The 22,421-nt window shown below is 38.3% G+C and overlaps 1 protein-coding gene across 16 annotated transcripts in view; it reads left to right on the forward strand.

The window, feature by feature from the left end:
• The window catches only part of EGF (epidermal growth factor), a 101,296-nt gene that overhangs the window by 35,262 nt on the left and 43,613 nt on the right, over positions 1-22,421 (forward strand). For 13 of the 16 annotated variants that reach the window (XM_054683287.2, XM_054683289.2, XM_054683284.2 and 10 more), the window contains 6 exons: positions 10,368-10,517; positions 11,925-12,047; positions 12,928-13,050; positions 14,245-14,370; positions 15,473-15,609; positions 20,030-20,178. In XM_054683287.2, the coding sequence (XP_054539262.1) occupies positions 10,368-10,517; positions 11,925-12,047; positions 12,928-13,050; positions 14,245-14,370; positions 15,473-15,609; positions 20,030-20,178 (808 nt within the window). The remainder of the gene's footprint in view (positions 1-10,367; positions 10,518-11,924; positions 12,048-12,927; positions 13,051-14,244; positions 14,371-15,472; positions 15,610-20,029; positions 20,179-22,421) is intronic. The other 3 variants (XM_054683285.2, XM_009448135.5, XM_517395.8) reach the window with 1 other exon arrangement.

Genomic DNA, 22,421 nt, shown 5'->3' on the forward strand with positions numbered 1-22,421 from the left:
ATCTGGTTGATATTATTTTTGTTATAAAATATAAATATTTATACAAATATGAGTATCAATAAACTTACTTCTTGCAAAATGCCTAAGCTATCATTTATCAAAGCATGCTCTACAAAACTCTAGTTCTTTTTTTTTTTTTTTTTTTTTTTTTTTGAGATGGAGTCTCACTCTATCGCCGAGGCTGGAGTGCAGTGGCGTAATCTCAGCTCACTGCAACCTCTGCCTCCTGGGTTTTAAGCAATTCTCTCTGCCTCAGCCTCCTGAGTCACTGGGATTACAGGCACCCACCACCATGCCCAGCTAATTTGTATTTTTAGTAGAGACAGGGTTTCCCAATATTGGCCAGGCTGGTCTTAAACTGTTGACCTCAGGTGATCCACCTGCCTCAGCCTCCCAAAGTGCTGGGATTACAGGCTTGAGCCACCGTGCCTGGCCTCAAAACTCTAGTTCTATGGGATTTAATGAGGTTGCTTAGGGGAAAAAAACCTTTCGGGGCCAAGTGATTTAGAGATGATGTGTTCAATAAAGTTGAATGAGTTTTTTCTTGAGTGGAATTTCTCAGAACTATTCATACGGTTGTGTGCATCATTACTCTCTAAAGGTGACACGACCCATGTCATTTTTCTGTTTTATTTCCTATGCAGCAGCCCACAGGACTCTTGAATCTATTATTTGTAGTTCAGACCTCTTTTTTTTTTTTTTTTGAGCTCTAGACAAATTTTTTTTAAAAAAGGACTCAGGCATAATGAGTGTCAAGCTGCAAAGATCTGCTATAGAGTTAAACTACAGAGATAATTGACTTAAAACATGGGAATTTATTCATAATAATATACAAAAAGGAGCAGCTCTGGTGAAGACTGTCTGGCCAAGGCAAGGGAGGGGCTTACAAAGGCAAAGCCACAGAGCTTCACATGGAAGATTGATTTGTTGGTTTGAACAAGTCCTTGCCTTGTAGATTCAGGTTGTCTGGTTCTGGAGGAGCTTCATGCTGCAGATATGTCTGCATGCTGCGCCCCAAGTCAAAGTAATAGAGCCACAGTTTCACCATCAGGCCGTTTTCTGATGATCTGACCAGTTTCCTGAAGAGCAGTTGCCCTGGTCCTTCTTCTGGGCCATGCTTGCTTGCTGTCTGTATCTTCTAAGCTCCGGGTCCTGTAGTGGGCACATAAAATGCATGTGTTTGGGCTCAGTAAAAATATCCTTATCAAGGCCCTTATAATTATCTGCCTTGTAAGCATGTCTACTTGGATTTCTTGCAAGTGTTTCAGGCTCAAAGAAAATAACTAACCTACCAACTTTCACCTCCCTCTTCCCCAGCTCCTCTCCCTCTAGTGTCATCAACCCAATGAATGGCATCACTCTCTACCGCATCTCCCAAAGCAGAAACCGAGGAGTTGCCTGTTCCTTCATCTTCCTCACTCTCATCCCACGAAATCAGTCTCTGCATCCCAACAATTCTACCCCTTACGATCTAACCACTCTGCCCTTCCTGCAGGTTTCTCTCTCCAGCATCCTCCTGACTAGTATCCCTGTCTCCATTTTCTCTGCTGCAGGGAGCATAATCCCTCAAAAAAGAAGGCCCAGTCATGTCACTCTTTGATTAAAATCCACTGACAATTCCTAATCATCAGTAATTAAAGTGAAGTCTCTTCCTTGGGCTCACCAAGGCTTCTGCTCATTTCTCAGCTTCTTCTCTCACCCTTGTTTATATTACATTCTCTGTTGCAACCATTCTCAAAGATGACTTTCCTTTCATGAGGCACACTTGCTCTCTCCTGCAGCCCAGTCTGCATGCTCAGGAACTCGCCACCTCCGTCCCTTCACCGGCTGTCTCTCCTCATCCTCTGAGAAACAGCTCCAACATGACTTCCTTCAGGAACACCTTCCTTGATCCACTGTGAGCCTAAGTTAGCTGTTCCAGAGAAGGTATTCTCAGGGAATGTGTTCTCAGAGAATTTCCCTAATCATATGACACTTACCATGCTTAGCTGGAGTTGTCTGTCTTTTTATATTCCTTAGTCCTTAGAGGACAGAGAATACAACTTTCCATTGCATTCCCAATGCCTAAACGACTTTAAGAAACAAGAGTTGAAAAAACAAGCAAGCCAGGCACGGTGGCTCACACCTGTAATCCCAGCACCTTGGGAGGCCAAGGCGGGTGGATCACTTGAGGTCAGGAGTTCAAGGCCAGCCTGGCCAACATGGTGAAACCCTGTCTCTACTAAAAAATAAAATAAAATAAAATAAAATAAAATAAAATAAAATGCAAAAATTAACTGGGTGTGGTGGTGTCTGCCTGTAATCCCAGCTATTTGGGAGGCTAAGACAGGAGAACCACTTGAACTCAGGGGGCAGAGGTTTCAGTGAGCCAAGATCAGGCCACTGCACTGTAGTCTGGGCAACAGAGCAAGACTCTGTCTCAAACCCCACCCCCCACAAAAAAACCAAGTGAAAAAAAGTTCTTTGGCACTCTATCTCCTAAATAATATAATAAGGAATAAGTTTTAAAGATACATAATATCTGAGTACATAGGTTTTTTTGTTGTTGTTTGTTTGTTTCAGTTAGAATTTGAAATAACCCATCTAAGTACATGCAACTTCTTGGCTCACAGAGATGCCATAATTATTGCATGGGTACAAAATTATCTGTTCTTGTGATAATTTAAGGGCTTTCCTTATAATGTCTCACTTAATCTTTACAACAGCTCTATTAATTAAGTGTGATAATTAGTGTAATATTATAAATTAAAAGTTCTGAGGTTTAGAGATGTCACAATACCCTGTTGAAGGTCACAGGGTGGTAGAATTGGGATTTGAAACCAGGCAGACTGGTAACATGCTGCCTCTCCAAATACACTCTATTATCTATCATTTCATATTTTAGATGTACCTTATTTGTTTTGAGAAGCCTGTAATTCAGCATATCATTTTTTATCCATGGCCTTCTGGTAGTTAAGTGCTTCAGTTTGCACAGATCATGGAGTCAAAACCCTATTTCTCTCTCTCTTTTTACATTTTTCTTTAATGTTTTTTTTCAATTTCAGAAACTTAAAATCTTTCTCTTTCTCTCTTACTTTTCCCCGGCTGTCCGAAAACAGGCACAGAATGAATCTCACATTTTTTGTTGGCGTGATTAAACTTATTAGCCAGATATCCTGGCTGCCCTGATACCTACACTATTATACAAATCTCAGAAATAGTGTGGGAACATTTTTGTACACATCTTAATACAATTATTTCAAGTTCAACTTCTGGGGATTTTACAACTACTTTATTGCTCATAGATATTATGTTGTAAAAGGTCCAAATATTTTTGCTTTTTTCTGTATTCTTTAAATGTAGATTTCAGTTTTAAGCTATAAGAGAGCTTCAAAAGCATATTCTTTGGGAAATGAAGGTTATTTATTACTAACACTGTGTAAAATGCTTTACATTCATTTCATGCACAAAAAGATGGCTGAATTTAATCCTGTGAGTTCATGAAGGATAATTGTCTCCACCTGGAAATGTACTTGCTTCTGGAAGCAATTAGTATAGCTAAAATTGCCAAGGTGGGAGTCTAATTCATTTTGATTATTTTGTTGCTGGAGTGTCTACTATAAAATCTTGGTTATTTTGAAACCACTGGAAAAGAATCATCCTAAAAAGATAAATATTTAGTTCATATAATTTTAAATTATTAGTTTAAACACATAAAATTCTGTTATTCTTCACGGAAATATTAGTAAAATATGGATTGCTATCTTTCTTAGCATCATTTATAGTTATTGACATTTTCTTAGTGACTAGAGTCACATTTACAAGGATACATGCCATTGCAGCAAGCATAGGACTGGTTTGGGGCAAAGCTGGGTTTGCCCTGACACCAAATGGCTGCCATTTGAAATCTCTTTTAAATACTTGAAATTGCTCTTTATCATTTTTATGTTTTCTTTCTTGCTGCTGGCTCTCACATCTTGCAGGTTTTCACATGCCTGGCTGTGGCCTCTGTTTATTTTCTAACCTGAGGCTTTTTCTTGCCACTTGTTTGTTCAGGAAACCAGATCATTAGTCCTATAGAATTTTTCACTTTCTGGATTTTGCAGATTATATCCCCGTGTGTCATTTAATATGTTTCTCTAATTTCCTTGTTACCTATAAACTGGTAGTTTAGGCTTAGAAATCTGATCAGAATCAGATTGTTTTCAAGAATGCTTTATGGGTGGCACTGAAGGTGGTTCTGTAAGCTTCCCTTTTGTACCACATTAAAAGGCACACGGGGCTAGTTCTTATTCTTTTTCGTGATGTTCAAAATTAATTAGCATTTCAGAAGTCACCAGCCTGGTCCAGCCACTGCAAGTTCCCCATCAGCCTTTTGCTTAATTGTTTTAGAAGCTATTGATTATCATTGCCTGGAGCCATTTTTTATTAGAGGCTCAAAGCAATGACATTCTAATTCTGTCACTGTTTATGCATATATTAGCTGGGATTCTTATACAAAGAGGAGCCTTTCCAAATCAGATATATGATTGTCCTGAGGAGGAGGAGCTTTTATAGGAAAGGTAAATTCAGTGTTCGATCCTATTTCTTAATTTACCTGTTTTCAAAATAAAGAGTTAGTGTCCTAACCCTCCAGTATCCTCCAAAGGTCACTTTTCTTTAATCATTTCTATAAAGTAATGGATTTTTAAAAATAATTGACATTTGTATTCACTGTAATTATTACCATTTTGATACTCAAATTGTACTATCTTTCTCTGGAAGGAACCCTGACCTGGAGTTTCTAGTCTGTGTGGGAAATTACCAACTGTCTTGCAGCCATTGACACTGTCAGTCTGGAATGCAAGGTTAAGGCTACATCTGGGCTTAGTAAGAAAGAACACTGGACTCACGCAGCCACTTCTACCATTGGTGAATGTGGGTGGGGTGCGGTGGTGACAATGGTAGTGGAGGCATATACACCTTGTCTTTTTAAAATGTATTTTTAATTATGGATACATAATAGTTGTACATATGTCATACCTTGTATTTTCCATCTTCCTGCTATGGGCAACCAAACTGCCAGAAATGAGGATACAATAAGAAAAGACTCAATGGGCCTGAAGGGCTCTTCTAAGAGTTAAAAGCATTTTATTTATTTATTTATTTATTTTGAGACGGAGTCTCGCTCTGTCACCCATGCTGGAGTGCAGTGGCATGATCTTGGCTCACTGCAACCTCCGCCTCCCAGGTTCAAGCAATTCTCATGTTTCAGCCTCCCAAGAAGCTGGGACTACAGGCACATGCCACCACACCTGGCTAATTTTTGTATTTTTAGTAGAGACGGGGTTTCACCATGTTGGCCAGGCTGGTCTCCAACTCCTGGCCTCAGGTGATCTGCCCGCCTTGGCCCCCCAAAGTGCTGGGATTACCGGTGTGAGCCACTGCACCTGGCCAAAAGCATTATTTTTAAAGTGCTTTAAGTTTGTTGATTCATTTACTTTTTAATTCCTAAAAGGGTACAGATGGATATGATACCAAGTGGCTAAATTCTGGCTAGGTGATTTTTTTCTTTTTTTACTGTAATTAGGAATTCCAATAGCACAGAATGGCCATTCTTGTATTTTCTTCCTTGTATTTCTATTACTGACAAGAGTAAACTTCTATACTGTTCAGTTTGAGAAGTTTTTTGAGGAAGTTGAGGCAGTCATTATTGAGAACTCATTAATGATGAAGACAATAAACAAATGAAGCAAAAATATAGCCATGTTTTTATAGACATTTCATAAAACTAACATATATTTTATGTACATGTTTATATTTATACAAATGCATAAATATAAACACACACACATAGAATTTTACGTATCTGGTAAAAAGAGGGGGATTACAGTCAAAGGGCTTGGAATAGCATCCCAGTTCTACACTCTATTTTCTATGTGATCCTTAACAAGGCACTATTTCCTAATCTGTAAAATGGAAGATGATACTTGCTCTGCATAGCTCAAGGGCTTGTTATGAAAATGAAATGTGATAATACAAATACTTTACAAAGTGTTATTCAAAATTTTTGTTATGTGCTAAATATTGGGGATGCCAAATATTTAGTTATGACTTCAGAATGACCAAAGTTAATGGGTTTGAATGGAAGAGACTAGAAAGGCTTTGTTGATGAGGTGAGTCTTACATGGAGTTTGAGGTAGACAAAGATGTGATCGGTGGAAAAAAACAGGAAACGGAATCCCAAGTGCATTGTTTCAGAACTGGGCCAGGGTAAAATCTACAGATTCACTGGGCTATAGTAAAGCTCATGAGTGCCTGTGTGCTAGCCAGGCAGTTATTGAAGGTGCAGTTGGTGGTGGACATTAAACTCCATGATTAGGAGCTTTAATTGATCTCAGAGGTAATTAGGCCTCATTGCTCAGCTCTGAGAAGGAGTGTTCTCTGAGGTCAGCAGCAGCATTCTCAGTGCTGGCTCTGGCCTATTTTGAAGCTAAAGAACAGCAGAAGATTAAGGAGATTAAAGAAAATATAACCCTCAATCCTCTGTGTTTTGCCACCACCTAAAATGACCTTTTAAAGTGTTTAGTGTCTGAATTCAGGTCACATCATCAGCACAACTAGACAGAGGAGAATAGCGATTTTTTTCCTGCCTATGTCCATTATTGAAGAGTGATTGTGTATTGTTAAGAAGCATCACTAAAAGCCATCAGAAGCATGGTATAGTGGAAAAAGTACTGGCTAGCATCTTGTGACAAACTGTTTTGAGTTCTAGCTCTAAGGTTGATTGGAACTTTGAGGAAAAAACAAATAGGGAGTTAGGTTGCAGGTGACATGATCACAGGGTTTTTTTTATGGATGTATTAGATGTTTACTGGATGCCTATGTTGTAAAAGGCACCATGCTAGGTGTTACTGGGACTATAAATGTGAATAGGGCACATGCCTTATCCTCAGAAGTTTATCAATGGAAAAAAGATGCATATACATAATTGTGGTGGTGACAATGGGGATGATTGTGATAAGAACAGATACAAATCCAGGTGAGAGGTAGTAGAAAGGTATGGGAAAAAAGAAAAATATATACTGGATCTAGAAGAACAAAGCATTTTCTACACCTGAGACAATAGTTGTTTTCTTCATTAGACAGTTTGATTCTCTGTTACCATACTATAAGCAGTAGTTAAGGTTTGATAATCTTTAGAGGTATAAACTCAGAAGAATTTTTCACCAACATTTAATTCTGTTTATAACTATAGAATTTTTTTAAAAGAGGGATCTCAGTGAATATCTATTTCAACAAGTTTATTTTGTGAATTAGGAAACTTAGGTCAAAGAGATAAAGTGATGTGCTGTAAGAGGAAGAACCAAGACAAAATTCAGTTTCCCTGATTGGTAATCCAGTAATCATCCAGCATGCTGAGTTTGGAAAGATTTTTATAGGGCAAAGGAAAGAGTTTTTATAAGAAGCATAGTGTTTCAATTTTTTGTTACCTCAAGAAAGTGTAGCATTTCAGTGCTATTAAAAGGCCAACTCAAACCTTCCTGGATTTTTGTTGTTGTTAACTTGTAAAGTTTGTAAAATTAAAGTTAAACACATTACTGCTTTTTAAAAAGAAATTTAAAGTGGATGAATTTTGTCTCCAATATTTACAAGTTTCTAATTTTAGTCATTTACTTTTAAAATTTAGCCTATTTTATTTTTAATTTTGCTTAAAATTTTGATAGTTTAAGTGAAGCATATAGAACCTGAAAAATAATGTAACTATACATGTATAATTGGCATAAAAATCATAGGCAAGAAATGAAATTTTTGGAATCAATTATCCATAAGACCATTCAATGTAAATCTTAACTGATTTAGCAGGTAATACTGCAATGGTGTTGAAAGTTAACAAGACTGATTTTGCATTTAATTTTGTAAAGAGATTTGAAAAAACAGGTTCAAAATAACGAAGGAAATAACACAGACTAGCTAAAAGTAATTATTTGTAACTAAGATGAAGGTGTAACGTTTCACTAGTACATTAGGCCAGTGTTTCTGAAAGTGTGGTGTGAAGCAGCCTCCTGACATCATAATCACTCCTGATTCTGTAAAAATGCAGATTCCTGAGCCTCTGATTTACCAAATCAGAATCTCTAGAGGGTGGCATACTCTCCGGTTATCTCAATGTACACTAGGGACATTTTCAAGGGGGCAAGAATATGTTTCTACTGAATCTTACTGTTATTGGTCATGTCTAGTGATGTTAAATAAAATTTATGGGAGGCAACTGATTTAGACTGAGCTCCTGCAATAGGCCCCAACAGACCAAACCAAAATGAAGTCACTCATGCTAAAATTCCACATCAACACACCAAAACTAACTTGTTTATCTGACCCCCTGACGGATCAGGAGAGAGATGATAGCCAAATCCCCAAACAGGTCAGCTTAACTGGTATCACAAGAAATCCCATCTGGTTTAACCTTTATGAGGAAAGTAACCTGAAGTAAACTGATGTTAACCAATCCACTATATGTATCATGCTCAAGCAATATCACAAAACTGAATGTGCTGCCACAGCCAGTGTAGCATCTGTCTATTTTTAGACAAGATGTTGCCCAATTCATGAATCCCAAATAAAAGCCAACTTGATCATTTAATTAAATGTGTTGAAATTTTATCTTTTGAGATTTGAAGTAGAAGCAAATGGGTGCAGACAAAGGAGACTTCTTTATTAGTAGATAAACAGATCAGAGAAACCAAGCCTATTTGGAGAACAGTCTCAGGCCCTCTGCCTGCTTTGCTCAGGCTCTTGCTGATTTGTTTCTTGTGTCCTTCCCAGCAATGGTGGTGTTCTCAGCAGTCCTTTCCTCAGGTCCTCAGCTTTTCCCATGATACATCGGCTCTAGCTGATTTTAACAATGCCATGGCTTCAGAATCCATGACCCCAGTAGTTTTCCTTGGCCTTCGCCTCTTGCCAGACCTCTGGCCTCTGTATCCACCTGCATTCTAGGTATCTGCCCTTACGCTCAAGCTTACTCCTGTATTTCTCATAGTATTTTACAATGGTGCTATTGTTTTTAAAGTGGGCAAAAAATAAGGTGCAAAAGAGACAAAAATCTCATTAACTTTTTGGAAAGGGATATGCAGTTGTCCCCCAGTATCCGTGGGGGATTGGTATCCCCCAAGATACCCAAATCTGCAGATGCTTAAGTTCTAATATAAAACGGTGTATTTGTATATAACCTAGCCACATCCTCCCATATACTTTAAATCATCTCCAAATTACTTACGATACCTAATACAATGCCTACATCACTTCATTCCTGTGAATTCAACATAGTGCTTGGCATGTGGCAAATTCATGTTTTGCTTTTTGGAACTTTGCTTTGTGGAATTTTTTTCCCAAATATTTTCAGTCCTAAGTTGGTTGAATCCACAGATATGGAGGGCCAACTGTAGGTGTTACTAGTTTAGCCCTTGATTCTGGCTCTGAAAATCCCAATGGTACAAAATTGACCACTTGTTCAATATAGCTGGCTAATTCAACCCAAACACCCAACTCGCTGAGCAGATTTTACTGTTTATTATGGAATATTTGGAACACATGGGACACTGGAAGCAATAACTACAGAAATTTAAGGAGCAGAGATATGGCAATGGTATATATTGAGTCTGAAAGATGTTCATTAAATAATGATATTAAAAACAGCTAAATAGTTTACATATCTAACCTATAAATATTACACTTAAAAAGTATTCTTGGCCAGGCACAGTGGCTCATGCTTGTAATCCCAACACTTTGGGAGGCTGAGGTGGGCAGATCACTTGAGGTAGGAGTTCGAGACCAGCCTGGCCAACCCCATCTCTACTAAAAATACAAAAATTAGCCAGGTGTGGTGGTGTGTGCCTGTAATCCCAGCTACTTAGGAGGCCAAGGCAGGAGAATCGCTTGAACACAAAAGGCTGAGGTTGCAGTGAGCCAAGATTGTGCCACTGCACTCCAGCCTGGGTGACAGGGGGAGGCCCTGTCTCAAAAAAAAAAAAAAAGTATTCTTAGGTTTGAATCTGTTTTCATTTCCTAAGCAGATTATTTCATTTGCAGAATATGTGTGCTTTTTTGTGATAAAAGTAAGTTAGAATGAAAAAGCTACTAAGTAGTGTTTAGTATTCGCAACCTAAGAAATGACATCTCCAGCTAATCAGGATGCCCAATCCTGAGAGGTTTTGGAGAAGTAATACAATTGGAGAAAAAAGTGGGCTTCGGGATGCTGGGGAATCTGGGCTCTGGCTAAGTTTGCCTCCGTGAGAGATGCAGCTGCAGACGTTGTAGGGAGGTAAGACCTCTTAAGAATCAGGAAGAGATTTAGCAGTGTCCTCTGTCAAAACGCGGCCCCACTCCAAATAAAGCATCTTCTCTTTTAGAGCAGAAACTTCGCAAATTGAGGAAAGGAAACTGCAGCAGCACTGTGTGTGGGCAAGACCTCCAGTCACACTTGTGCACGTGTGCAGAGGGATACGCCCTAAGTCGAGACCGGAAGTACTGTGAAGGTAATGACCGGAAGTACTGTGAAGGTAATGGAAGAGTCGCTGCTTGAGGGGAGGAATGCTCAGCTGAGCCAGCGGCTTGTCTTCAGTGGGCCAGCTAGAGACTCAGTGGAAAACCAACTTCAAGTCCATTCTCCCCGTCCCCCACACAACCCCTGAAGACTATTTTTTATTTATTTTTTCTTGTTTGTAAAACCTTTATAATACTTTCCTATCTTCATATCTTGTGTTTCTAGATCAAACACTCTGAGAGGATGCTTAGGGGTTGATATAAGGCAGGGATTCTCTAAGTGGATTCTACCAACCTCTGCGTTTGTGTGCAAAATTTCAGTATGTGTACATTTTTAGGGGAGTGGTTTCATAGGGATCGTAAGAGTCTCAAAGAGTCTGTGACTCCTATCTTATCCCAAGAAGATCTAGTAGGAAGCCTGGGAAACTGAACCAGGCTGGTTTGTCTAAGAATCCTCCTGTTTTGAGATTCTGGACCAAGTGCAACGAACTCAGGAGAAATACTATGTCCTTTTTCCTGGAAGGTGCAGTAGTTTAGTGATGAAAAGAATCCAATGGCTGCAGCACACATACAGTGGAATTAGCTGGGGTGAGACCTCAGGTAAATCTAGCATCTGCCTGTTAATTATAACCCCCTGCTTACATGGGACCAATGGGTGAAAGCCATGGCATAGAGATAGTGAGCTGGAAGGCTGGGGCTTCAGCCAGAATAAAACTGCTGGAGAAGGTTTCCACATTTAGGGAAAGGGCTCTGGTCAGTCTTGAAGGGTGAAGAGCACAATAAGAAATGTCCTAAGCTTGTAAAGAGCTTTCAAGAGTCCCTAACTTAAATGGCATACTATATCTTTTCAAGGGAAATACTACTACCTATTTCCCAAGGGTTATTCTAATATGAAAATCTGTATTTGAAAGTATAAGCTGGGCCAGGCGTGGTGACTCACACTTGTAATCCCGGCACTTTGGGAAGCCAAGGCGGGCAGATCACTTGAGTCCCAGAGTTCAAGATCAGCCTGAGCAATGTAGCAAAACCCCATGTCTACAAAATATACAAAAATTAGCGGAGTGTTGTGGTGTGCACCTGTAGTCCCAGCTACTCAGGAGGCTGAGGTGGGAGGATCACTTGAGCTTCGGAAGCAGAGGTTGCAGTGAGCTGAGATTGTGGCATTGCACTCTAGCCTGGGTGACAGAGCCAGACTCTATCTCAGGGAAAACAAAAGCATAAAATGTGACAGAATAGAAATGGCTTTTATCATCATTTAATTGACTTATTTTACCCTTTGCTAGAGTATGGAAAACAGACTTTCCATGATCAATTACAGCATATACAAGTGTGAGATACCCTGCGTTGTAATGACTTATTAGTGATAGCACAATTTATTTTCAAAAATAGCCATTTGAATGTATTGTGCTGTTGTCATTGTGCAGATGTTAATGAATGCGCTTTTTGGAATCATGGCTGTACTCTTGGGTGTAAAAACACCCCTGGATCCTATTACTGCACATGCCCTGTAGGATTTGTTCTGCTTCCTGATGGGAAACGATGTCATCGTAAGTTATAGCAACAAGTATTTATTGCATTAGTTTTCTTCATTTTCAATATGTTTCTAAGGTGGTTATGATCTGGGTTGGTGATCTTCAATCAGCAGTGTGCATCATAATTACCTTGGAGTTTTATTTTGTTTGGCTTTTTAAAACATGGATGACTGCCAGCCTGGGCAACATGGTGAGACCCTATCTCTACTAAAAATACAAAAAAAAAAAAAAAAAAAAAATTAGCCAGGCATGTTGGCCCACGCCAGTGGTCCCAGCTACTGAGGAGGCTGAGGCAGAAGGATCACTTGAACCGGGAGGAGGAGGCTGCAGTGAGCCGAAATCAAGCCACTGCACTTCCTGGGTGATGGAGTGAGACCCTGTCTCAAAAAGCAAAACAAAACAAAAACCATGGATGACTGGACTCTACCCCAGACCTATCAAATCAGAACCTCTAAGGTTGGGAAACAAATCATCTATAATCTATTTATTATAGGTATTTTCCTGTTTCTTTGTCTGTATTACCTTATATTTCATTGTCTATCTCTTTTTTATTTTAATTTTTTAATTTTTAAAAATAACTATTGGGTACTACATTTCATTGTATATCTCTAAAGAATAGGCATGTAAAAAACATAATCATGATACATTATTGTATCTAAAAAACTTAACTATAATTCCTTCCTATCATTTAATATCCAGTTAATTTTCAGGCATAACCACAATACCATTATTATGCATTAAAAAATTAAGGCTAGGCACAGTGGCTCACACCTGTAATCCCAACACTTTGGGAGGTCAAGGCAGGAGGATCACCTGGCAATATTAGCAACTGATTGCAATAAATTTTTGCAAACCTGATTTAACACTAATCTTGACCTTGTTCTTTATTAATTAGAACTTGTTTCCTGTCCAAGCAATGTGTCTGAATGCAGCCATGACTGTGTTCTGACATCAGAAGGTCCCTTATGTTTCTGTCCTGAAGGCTCGGTGCTTGAGAGAGATGGGAAAACATGTAGCGGTGAGTTTATTTGCTTTATTTACCTTTTGTTTGTTTGAAAACATACATTTGCTCAGTGACATCTAAAAATTGATCTTGTTGTCAAAGAAGAATTGATTTTCCAATATTGTATACTGAAAGATATTGTTACAACAGATTAACATAGATTTAAATTTAGTATTTTTGGGTTTTTGGCTTTTTTGTTTTTGTTTTTGTTTAGACAGCATAGTGTAGTGGTTATGAGCAAGGGCTTTGAGGCTTGACAGCCCTGAGGTAGCATTACCAGTTACTAGCAGCTTTGATTTTGGTCTAGATACTTGCCCTCTCTTGGTCTTTGTTTCTTCAACTGCAGAGATACTGATACTTGGCCACCTCGATTAAATGAGACTTCAGATGCAGAGTGCTTAGTCTGTTTCTTGCACCTAATGAACACCTCTCTACTTTTATCTTCATAGAGACTTAAGTATATAGATAACTGGATGTAACTCAGAATTAGCAGAAGAATTGTGTGTGTGTTTTTGATTTTCTAATAAAACAAAGCCAAGCAGCTAAAAATGTGTGAGAGAAAAAAATTACTAGGAAGAGTTAGACCAGCTGCCAAACTCATAAAATGGATTTTTCGTTCTAGACAGCTGCCAGTGCACTTGCTCCTGAACTCATTGGTAGAATAAGAGGACAAGGGCCACTGGAATGTGAAGGATTAACATCCAAGATGTTGGGTTATAGGGAAGGAGGGTACTGTGACATTTTGATTTTTATCTCTGAAAAATAACCTTGATTGCAGCCATATGAATGATTGTGGAAATGTTTTAAAAAATCAACATATGGGCTGAGTGCAGTGGCTCATGCCTGTAATCCTAGCATTTTGGGAGGCTGAGGCAGATAGATCTCCTGAGGTCAGGAGTTTGAGACCAGCCTGGCCAACATGGTGAAACCCCATCTCTACCAAAAATACAAAAATTAACCGGGCGTGGTGGCGGGTGCCTGTAATCCCAGCTACTTGGGAAGCTGAGGCAGGAGAATTGCTTGACCTTGGGAGGCGGAGGTTGCAATGAGCCGAGAGTGCCATTGCACTCCAGCCTGGGTGAAAGAGTGAAACTCCATCTCAAAAAAAAAAAAAAAAATCAACAAATGGTTGGCTCGCCCCCATCCTTTGATGAAAAATAATTATATTTTGGATGACGTAGCATCATTGCCAAGCAATTGTTTTTGTAGGTTGTTCCTCACCTGATAATGGTGGATGTAGCCAGCTCTGCATTCCTCTTAGCCCAGTATCCTGGGAATGTGATTGCTTTCCTGGGTATGACCTACAACTGGATAAAAAAAGCTGTGCAGCTTCAGGTTAGTGCTGTGGTTGTCTGTAACTGTGTCCCTGAAAAAAAATTCATGAAAGTCTTTTGTTTAGAAAAATGGAAAGTTAACTGCTTATGGTTTTGTATTTTTGAAATGGAAAAAAAGCAAATCACATTGTAAATATGAATAATATGAGTAATAACAATATAACTAGTAACCAGGCTTTTAAAGACTATTTCTAGTCTTAATTAGCATCCGGCAAAGATTTGCCATAGTATCAGATAGAATATTTTTAGTATATGAGAAAGTCATGACAAGAATAGTCTTAAAACACTTTATAGTTAAGAGGCATTTAATAAGTATTTGTTGATTGATTTGATTTTTATCTCTCTACTGAATATAATTATAACACTGACAAATTCTGTCCTTTTTATGTCAAAATTCAATATAAAGTTGTATGCTTCAGCTATTTTTTTTGTCTTCTGATATTACCTCTCTTGCATCCTTCAACAGCCATGGAAATTCTAGATTTATACCAAATTGATTTAATATCTCCTGAAGGTTCATTATGTTTTAAACATATAATGCTCATAATGCTATCATGTAATGATGATCCTGTATACCTTGCCCTAGTGAGACCCCAATACTGTTAACTTCTCAGGGCCTTCATTAATATAGTGTAATCTAAATCCTTAAAATTATCAAGGGTCTTGCTATTAACTCAAATCATTGTGCCTCCCTTTAAGAAGTGCCCAGGCCAGGGAAAGTTACTTATTCGGACATGAAAGTATACAATCTACTGATATTAGTGTTTCAGTATGTGTGAATCAAGAAGATGTATAACCCTAAGACTTGCATCATTTAGCTATGGTGTTGGTTATTTAACGCTGTCTCTTTCTGTAAGTAAGCAGCTTTTAAAAGCAAATACCTGGAGAGGGAAGAAACCAGAGATGAAATTCTGGCAATATGTCACCTCCTGGAAGAGGACATCCTCTTGCCTGTCTTCACCTATACCACACTAGAGGGAAATTAAGAAAACAAGTACTGTAGAAACTGGGTAAAAAGGTACAGTGAAAGGGAAGAGTCAGAGACGCCTCTTAGTTTCTAAGGCACGTTTTAAATTCAGCCATATTTGAAATTTGGTTAACAGGACCACAACCATTTTTGCTGTTTGCCAATTCTCAAGATATTCGACACATGCATTTTGATGGAACAGACTATGGAACTCTGCTCAGCCAGCAGATGGGAATGGTTTATGCCCTAGATCATGACCCTGTGGAAAATAAGGTATGGTTTTGTTACTTGAACAGATGTGGACATGCTTTAAGGACAGAGTAGAGGATTTTATCCTAACAAATGACCTGGCCTACTTGAAAATCCTCTGCTAAGCTCTGAATGATTAGGCACAGAACAAGTTAAATATAGATATTGGAGTAACACTAGAGAAATTTTAAGGACTTTCTTGCCATCATAATGCTACCCTAGTCCTTGCTACGATTAGCCGTTTTATTGGAAATGATCACACAGGATTTTCAGTTTAGTTTCCTCTTTGGAGATGAGGATGGGAGACTAGCACAGTGTCATGCATATAGAAGGAGCTTCATAACCAGGTTTTTTATTACTTGCTGGTAGTGAGAGGAGTGGGAGGTTGAGTTTGGGGCATAGGAAGTATGGATTAGTAATTTGTGTTTTACGTATGTCTTTTGAGGAAGGAGATTCAGTGACCTCTTTACCATGAAAATCAGGGAACGTAAGTTTTATAGCTCATGTGAGAATGGCAATCTAACTAATAACATTATTTACATAAACATTTTATATAAGTTTTGTGTGTAACTTAGAATTTCTGTATCAGCTGGCCATTTGATCTCTAATTTCTTAGTTGTATCTGTGCTAGGTTAGAATGTGCTTGAAATGATGTTACAGTGTCTTTTGGAGATTAATCACCCAATAATGATATATTTATATAGTTATTAATTACCCTGCATAATTAGTTATTACTATGTGGTACATTAATTCCTAGACTTTCAAACTTTGGGCTTTTGTTTCTTCCTGATTTGAAGCAGTCTGGTAAATGGCCAAAAGAAACAAAGTGAAGCAAATTGATTCTATATTTAATAGGTATGGATTGGTAGCCAAATAGAAGTATTTTTGCAAATTAAAGTTTTGCAATTGAACACTAGCAAACAATTCTTTTCCCTGACCTGAATCTATATGGTTCCATAGAACAGTTACAATAACAGAAAAAAATAATTAATAGAAAAAAGGCAGTTCAAGATTCATTTATTACCAAACTAGTTTTATTCCTGCAGAATCAGTATTCTTACAACAAGTGAATGTGGAGACCTAGAATGAATTTTAAGTCAGGTGGCTGCTTTTTGTTTCTTGGGTTAATTTTCTTATTTTCTTGCTACTCAAATTGTGATCTTTGAGCCAGCAGTGTCAACAACACCTGGAGATTATTAGAACTGCAGTCCTCCAGGTTCCACCCCTGACCACTAAATCAGTATCTGCATTTTAACAATATTCTCAGGTGATTCTTATGCACATTAGAGTTTGAGAAGCACAGTGCCAGTGGAGTGAAGTGCCCCTATTTGTATTTATGAAACATAACCTTTTCTATTTCATTTAGAAAGAAGAGTAACCCATTATTTAACGACTTACCATTTTCTGAATAGTCTCATTATTGATTGTAAGTTTATGTACACATGTGTACTCACAGTTAAAATTCTACCATGCTTTCATTAAATTATCAACTGACCCATATCTTTAAAAAAATATATATATATACATTTTAAATTTTTATAGGTTTAGGGTTACAAGTACAGTTGTCTTACATGGATAGATTGTGTAGTGGTGAAGTCTGAGCTTTTAATTTACCCATCACCTGAATAGTGAACATTGTTCCCATAGGTAGTATTTCACCTGTTACCCCCCCGCACCCTCCCACCCTTGCAGTCTCCAGTGTCTGTTATTCCACTCTGTATGTCCATGTGTACCCATTGTTCAGCTCTCACATATAGGTGAGAACATGCAATTTTTGATTTTCTATTTGAGTCATTTCACTTAGTATAATGCCTTCCAATTCCATCCATGTTGCTGCTCACAATGATTTCATTCTCTTTTATCAGCAGTATTCCATTGTATATATATGACACATTTTAAAAATCCACTCATCCATTGATGGACACTTAGATTGATTCCATGACTTTGCTATATGAATAGTGCTGTGATAAACATACAAGTGCAGGTGTCTTTTTGATATAATACTTTCTTTTCCATTGGGTAGATAGCCAGTAGTGGGATTGCTGGATTAAAAAGTCATTCTATTTTTAGCTCTTGAGAAATCACCACACTTTTTCCCTAGAGGATTGCAAATTTACATTCCCACCAACAATGTATAAGAGTTGTTTTTTTCTTCACATCCATGCCAACATCTGCTGTTTTTTGACTTTTTAATAATAGTCATTCTGATGGGTGTAAGATGATATCTCATTGTGATTTTGATTTTCATCTCTCTGATGACTAGTGATGTTAAGCATTTTTTCATATGTTTGTAGGCTGCTTGTATGTCTTCTTTTGAAAAATGTCTGTTTATGTCCTTTGCCCACTTTTTAATGGGGTTATTTGTTTTTATCTTCTTGGGTTGTTTGAGTTCCTTATAGATTCTGGATATTAGCCCTTTGTGAACTGCATTGTTTGCAAGTATTTTCTCCCATACTGTAGCTTATCTGTTTACTCTGTTGATTTTTTCTTTTGCTGTGCAGAAGCTTTTTAGTTTAATTAATTCCCATTTGTATATCTTTGTTTTTGTTGCATTTCCTTTTGAGGGCTTAGTCATGATTTCTTTGCCTAGGCAAATGTCCAGAAGAGTTTCTTTTAGTTCTTCTTCTAGGATTTTTATAGTTTCAGGCTTACACCTAAGTGTTTGATCCATCTTGAGTTAATTTTTTATATGGTGAGAGATAAGAGTCCAGTTTCATTCTACTGTTTATGGCACTCCAATTTCCCCAGCACAATTTGTTGAATAAGATATCCTTTTCCCAACGTATATTTTTGTGGACTTTGTCAAAGATCAGTTGGTTGTAGGCATATGACTTTACATCTGGGTTCTCTATTCCATTCCATTGGTTTATGTGTCTGTTTTTATACTAGTACCATACTGTTTGGGTTACTACAGCCTTATAGTATAAAGTCAGGTACTATGGTGCCTTCAGCTTTATTTCTTTTTGCTTAGGATTGTCTGTGCTCTTCAGGCTTATTTTTGGTTTCGTGTGAATTTTAGGATTGTTTTTTCTAATTCTGTGAAGAATGATGTTGGCAATTTGATAAGAATTGCATTGTATCTGTATATTGCTTTGGGTCATTTTTAAACAGTCTTATGGAAATTCTTGTACCTGTGTGATAGGCTGCATACTAGACTGTAAAAGAACTTTGCATTGGCAAGAAATCTTCTGTTGAACAAGATGGATGAATTAAAATGAAATTACAGTCATGCATCACTAATGGTCTAGCTTCTTGCTCCTAGGCTACAAACCTGTGCGGATGTTACTATGCTGAATACTGTAAGCAGTATTGTAACACAATAGTAAAAATTTGTGTATCTAAACATAGAAAAGGTACAGTAAAAAATATGGCATAAGAGATATTTTTAAATGATACACCTTTATAGGGCACTTACCATGAATGAAGCTTGCAGAACTGGAAGTTGCACTGGATGAGTCAGTAAGTGAGTGGTGAATTAATGTGAAGGCTTAGGACATTACTGTACATTGCTGTAGACAAACACTGAACATTTAGGCTACACTAAACTTATAAGAAAAAGTAATTTCACTATGACATTTTGAATGCTACAATGTCACTAGGAGATAGAAATTTTTCAGTTCCATTATCATCTTACGGAATCACCATCGTATATGCAGTTCGTCATCAACCGAAATGTCATTATGTGGCATCTGATTGAATATAAGATTAGAGACTAAAGGAACTTTAGCAAATACCTAGTCTAACTTCCTCATTTTTACAGTTGAGAAAATTGAGGTTAAAGAATTTATCCAAAGCAATCAAGCAAATAAGTGACAAAACTGGGAACCAGTTTTGACCTGCAGTGACTAAGTGTCTCTTGACTTGCAGTGAAGTGGGGTGCTACAGACTGAGCCCAGCTTGTAGCCCTCATTAATTGCAAATCATTGCCCCCTTTCAGAAGCCACAGTAGTTCAAGCATGATGGCTACGTCATTGACCAATGATCAAGGGTTAATAAATTACCAATAGCAGCAGCAGTATGTGCCAGATACATGGCTAAGGAGATCTATCTATCTCTCTCTCTATCTATCTATAGCAATACCAATAGCAATAGCAATATGTGCCAGATACATGGCTAAGGATATATGTATATTTATATCTATATACATCTATCTATCTATCTATCTATCTATCTATCTATCTATCTATCTATCTACCTACCTACCTAATAAGCTTGATATTATTATCCTCATTTTACCGATGAGGAAACTAAGATTCTGAGACATTGAATAACTTGCTTAAGGTTACACGTATCTGGGAAGCAGCCTAGTTCGAATTTAGTTGCAGGTGTGCCTATCTCCAAAGTCAAGCTCTTAACACCCTGTACAACCTAAAGACTAGTGCCATTTGTATATATTCCACATTAGTTTAAAAAAAATCAGAAATGCCTGTGTTCTCTTTTGTAGATATACTTTGCCCATACAGCCCTGAAGTGGATAGAGAGAGCTAATATGGATGGTTCCCAGCGAGAAAGGCTTATTGAGGAAGGAGTAGATGTGCCAGAAGGTCTTGCTGTGGACTGGATTGGCCGTAGATTCTATTGGACAGACAGAGGGTATGTTTTCTGCTTCAGTTTTAAGCTGTGTGGGATGGGAGTGATGGGATAGGTAATACTATTGGCTTCATCTTCCACTTTGAACACAGAAAAATGTTGCTGGGCATTTGGTTGGGATTGGAGAAAAGAGGCCACCATTGCGGTCCACACTCCCTCCACTTCCTCCTTTCATCAAGATTGCATCTGTGTGCGTGGGAGGATTTTGAAGGCCAAGAAAGTAGCCTGTGTTAGGAACAGAAAACCAAACACCGCATGTTCTCACTCATAAGTGGGAGTTGAACAATGAGAACACATGGACAGAGGGAGGGGAACATCACACACTGGGGCCTTTCGGAGGGTGGGTGGCAAGGGGAGGGATAGTTTTAGGAGAAATACCTAATGTAGATGACGGGTTGATGGGTGTAGCAAACCACCATGGCACATGTATATCTATGTAATAAACCTGCACGTTCTGCACATGTATCCCAGAACTTAAAATATAATAATAAAAAAAAAAAAGTAGCCTGTGTTTTGGCAGTTCAGGCTTTTGTTATCAGGGAAACTCAAAACCTGTCTGAATATAAGCAATAAGCATTCTCGGAGCATCTGCTATGGAAATAAGACTTTCTCCTAAGTCACATGGGAGATACAGAGGAGCCTAAGATGTGCTCCATCTTTTCAGTCAGTTCTTAGTTTAGCTGGGGAGATAAGGTATATTTCCCCAGCAAAATAATTAATACAAGTTCTTGGTCTAAATAGTAGTTCAAGAAATGTCATAGGGCCACACATAAATAATTGCCAAATGACAGGTGTACACTCCCAAAGGGAGCCACCATGGAATGAGCTTCGGCATGCAAGTGACAAATCTTGGACTAGAATGTTGACTCCCTGTTAAAACAAGCATGAAGGAGGGAGGAGAACTTCAGCTGGAGTTGTGAGGAAAGTGCATGAGATAAGAGGGATACTCTTTGTTTCCCTACGGTGGGAAAAAACAGAACCAGAGTGCAGTTGTGAAACCCCACTCTCAGAGCTGCAGGAAGGGCTACTGTACTTGGTGTGTATGCAGCCTGTGTGAACCTCAGAACTGAATGGCAGGAAGCAGGAAGGAAATGGCTGTATCCCTTCTGCGTGTGAATGAGATCCCACTTCCTTACAGAACTATAAGAGAAGCTGCTAACGATAGACCCCTCACAAAATAATATTAGAGATGCAATGTACTCTGAGATGTATTCTCAGAGTAACGGAAAGCCAGAAAGTGAAATGGTGGCCATCCTGAACATCTGGTACCAACGCAACCAAGTAAAAGTAAAAGAAGGGAGAATGAGGGTTTAACCTCTGTGAAATCAGCAGTTTCAACACAGAGGGAGAAGTCCCAGGGAATGGGTTTCTATGCTTGGGGGTAGGCATTTTGTGTGCCAGAAATATCTCTTTTTATCAGGATAATCCATGGGAAACAGGTTTTTAAAAATCTGTTGATGTGCTTTGGGAGGCCAAGGTGGGCAGATCACAAGATCAGGAGATCGAGACCATCCTGGCTAACATGGTGAAACCCTGTCTCTACTAAAAATACAAAAAATTAGCCGGGCGGGTGGTGGGCACCTGTAGTCCCAGCTACTCGGGAGGCTGAGGCAGGAGAATGGCGTGAACCTGGAAGGCGGAGCTTGCAGTGAGCGGAGATCACGCCACCTCACTCCAGCCTGGGTGGCAGAGCGAGACTCCGTCTCAAAAAAAAAAAAAAAAAAAAAAATCTGTTGATGTGGTTATCTGTATGATATGGTTATCGGTTATCAATAGTATGGCCACTTTACATCCAAGGTGAGCATATTTTCTTTCATTCATTCATTTGTTCATCTAATCATACCTTCATTTCTTTATTATTTGAGTATTTATTTACTGAATAGTTGCAACGCACCAGATACTGTGCTTTATATCCATGACACTATTAAATCCCCAAAGGTAAGTTTTGTTATCTCCAATTTAAAGATTAAGAAAATTGATAAAATTGATAATTGGAGAGGTAAAATAACTTTCCCAAGGTCAAGCAGTCAACAAGTACCATGTGGATCTGTAATTGGAACTCAAAGATGGCCATTTGCAAAGCTTATTCTCTTAATAGTCGTAAAGATGTACCACCGCCCCAAGCCAGTGTGGATTTAACATATGGTTGACTCAGAGTCATGTGACAAATTAAAATCAACTTCAGTTGTAATAATTATAAAAATCATAATAATGACCTCCTCTGTGTTGAACCTACTTAAAAGAAT

The sequence above is a fragment of the Pan troglodytes genome, chromosome 3 (assembly GCF_028858775.2).
Source record: "Pan troglodytes isolate AG18354 chromosome 3, NHGRI_mPanTro3-v2.0_pri, whole genome shotgun sequence".
NCBI lineage: Eukaryota > Metazoa > Chordata > Mammalia > Primates > Hominidae > Pan > Pan troglodytes.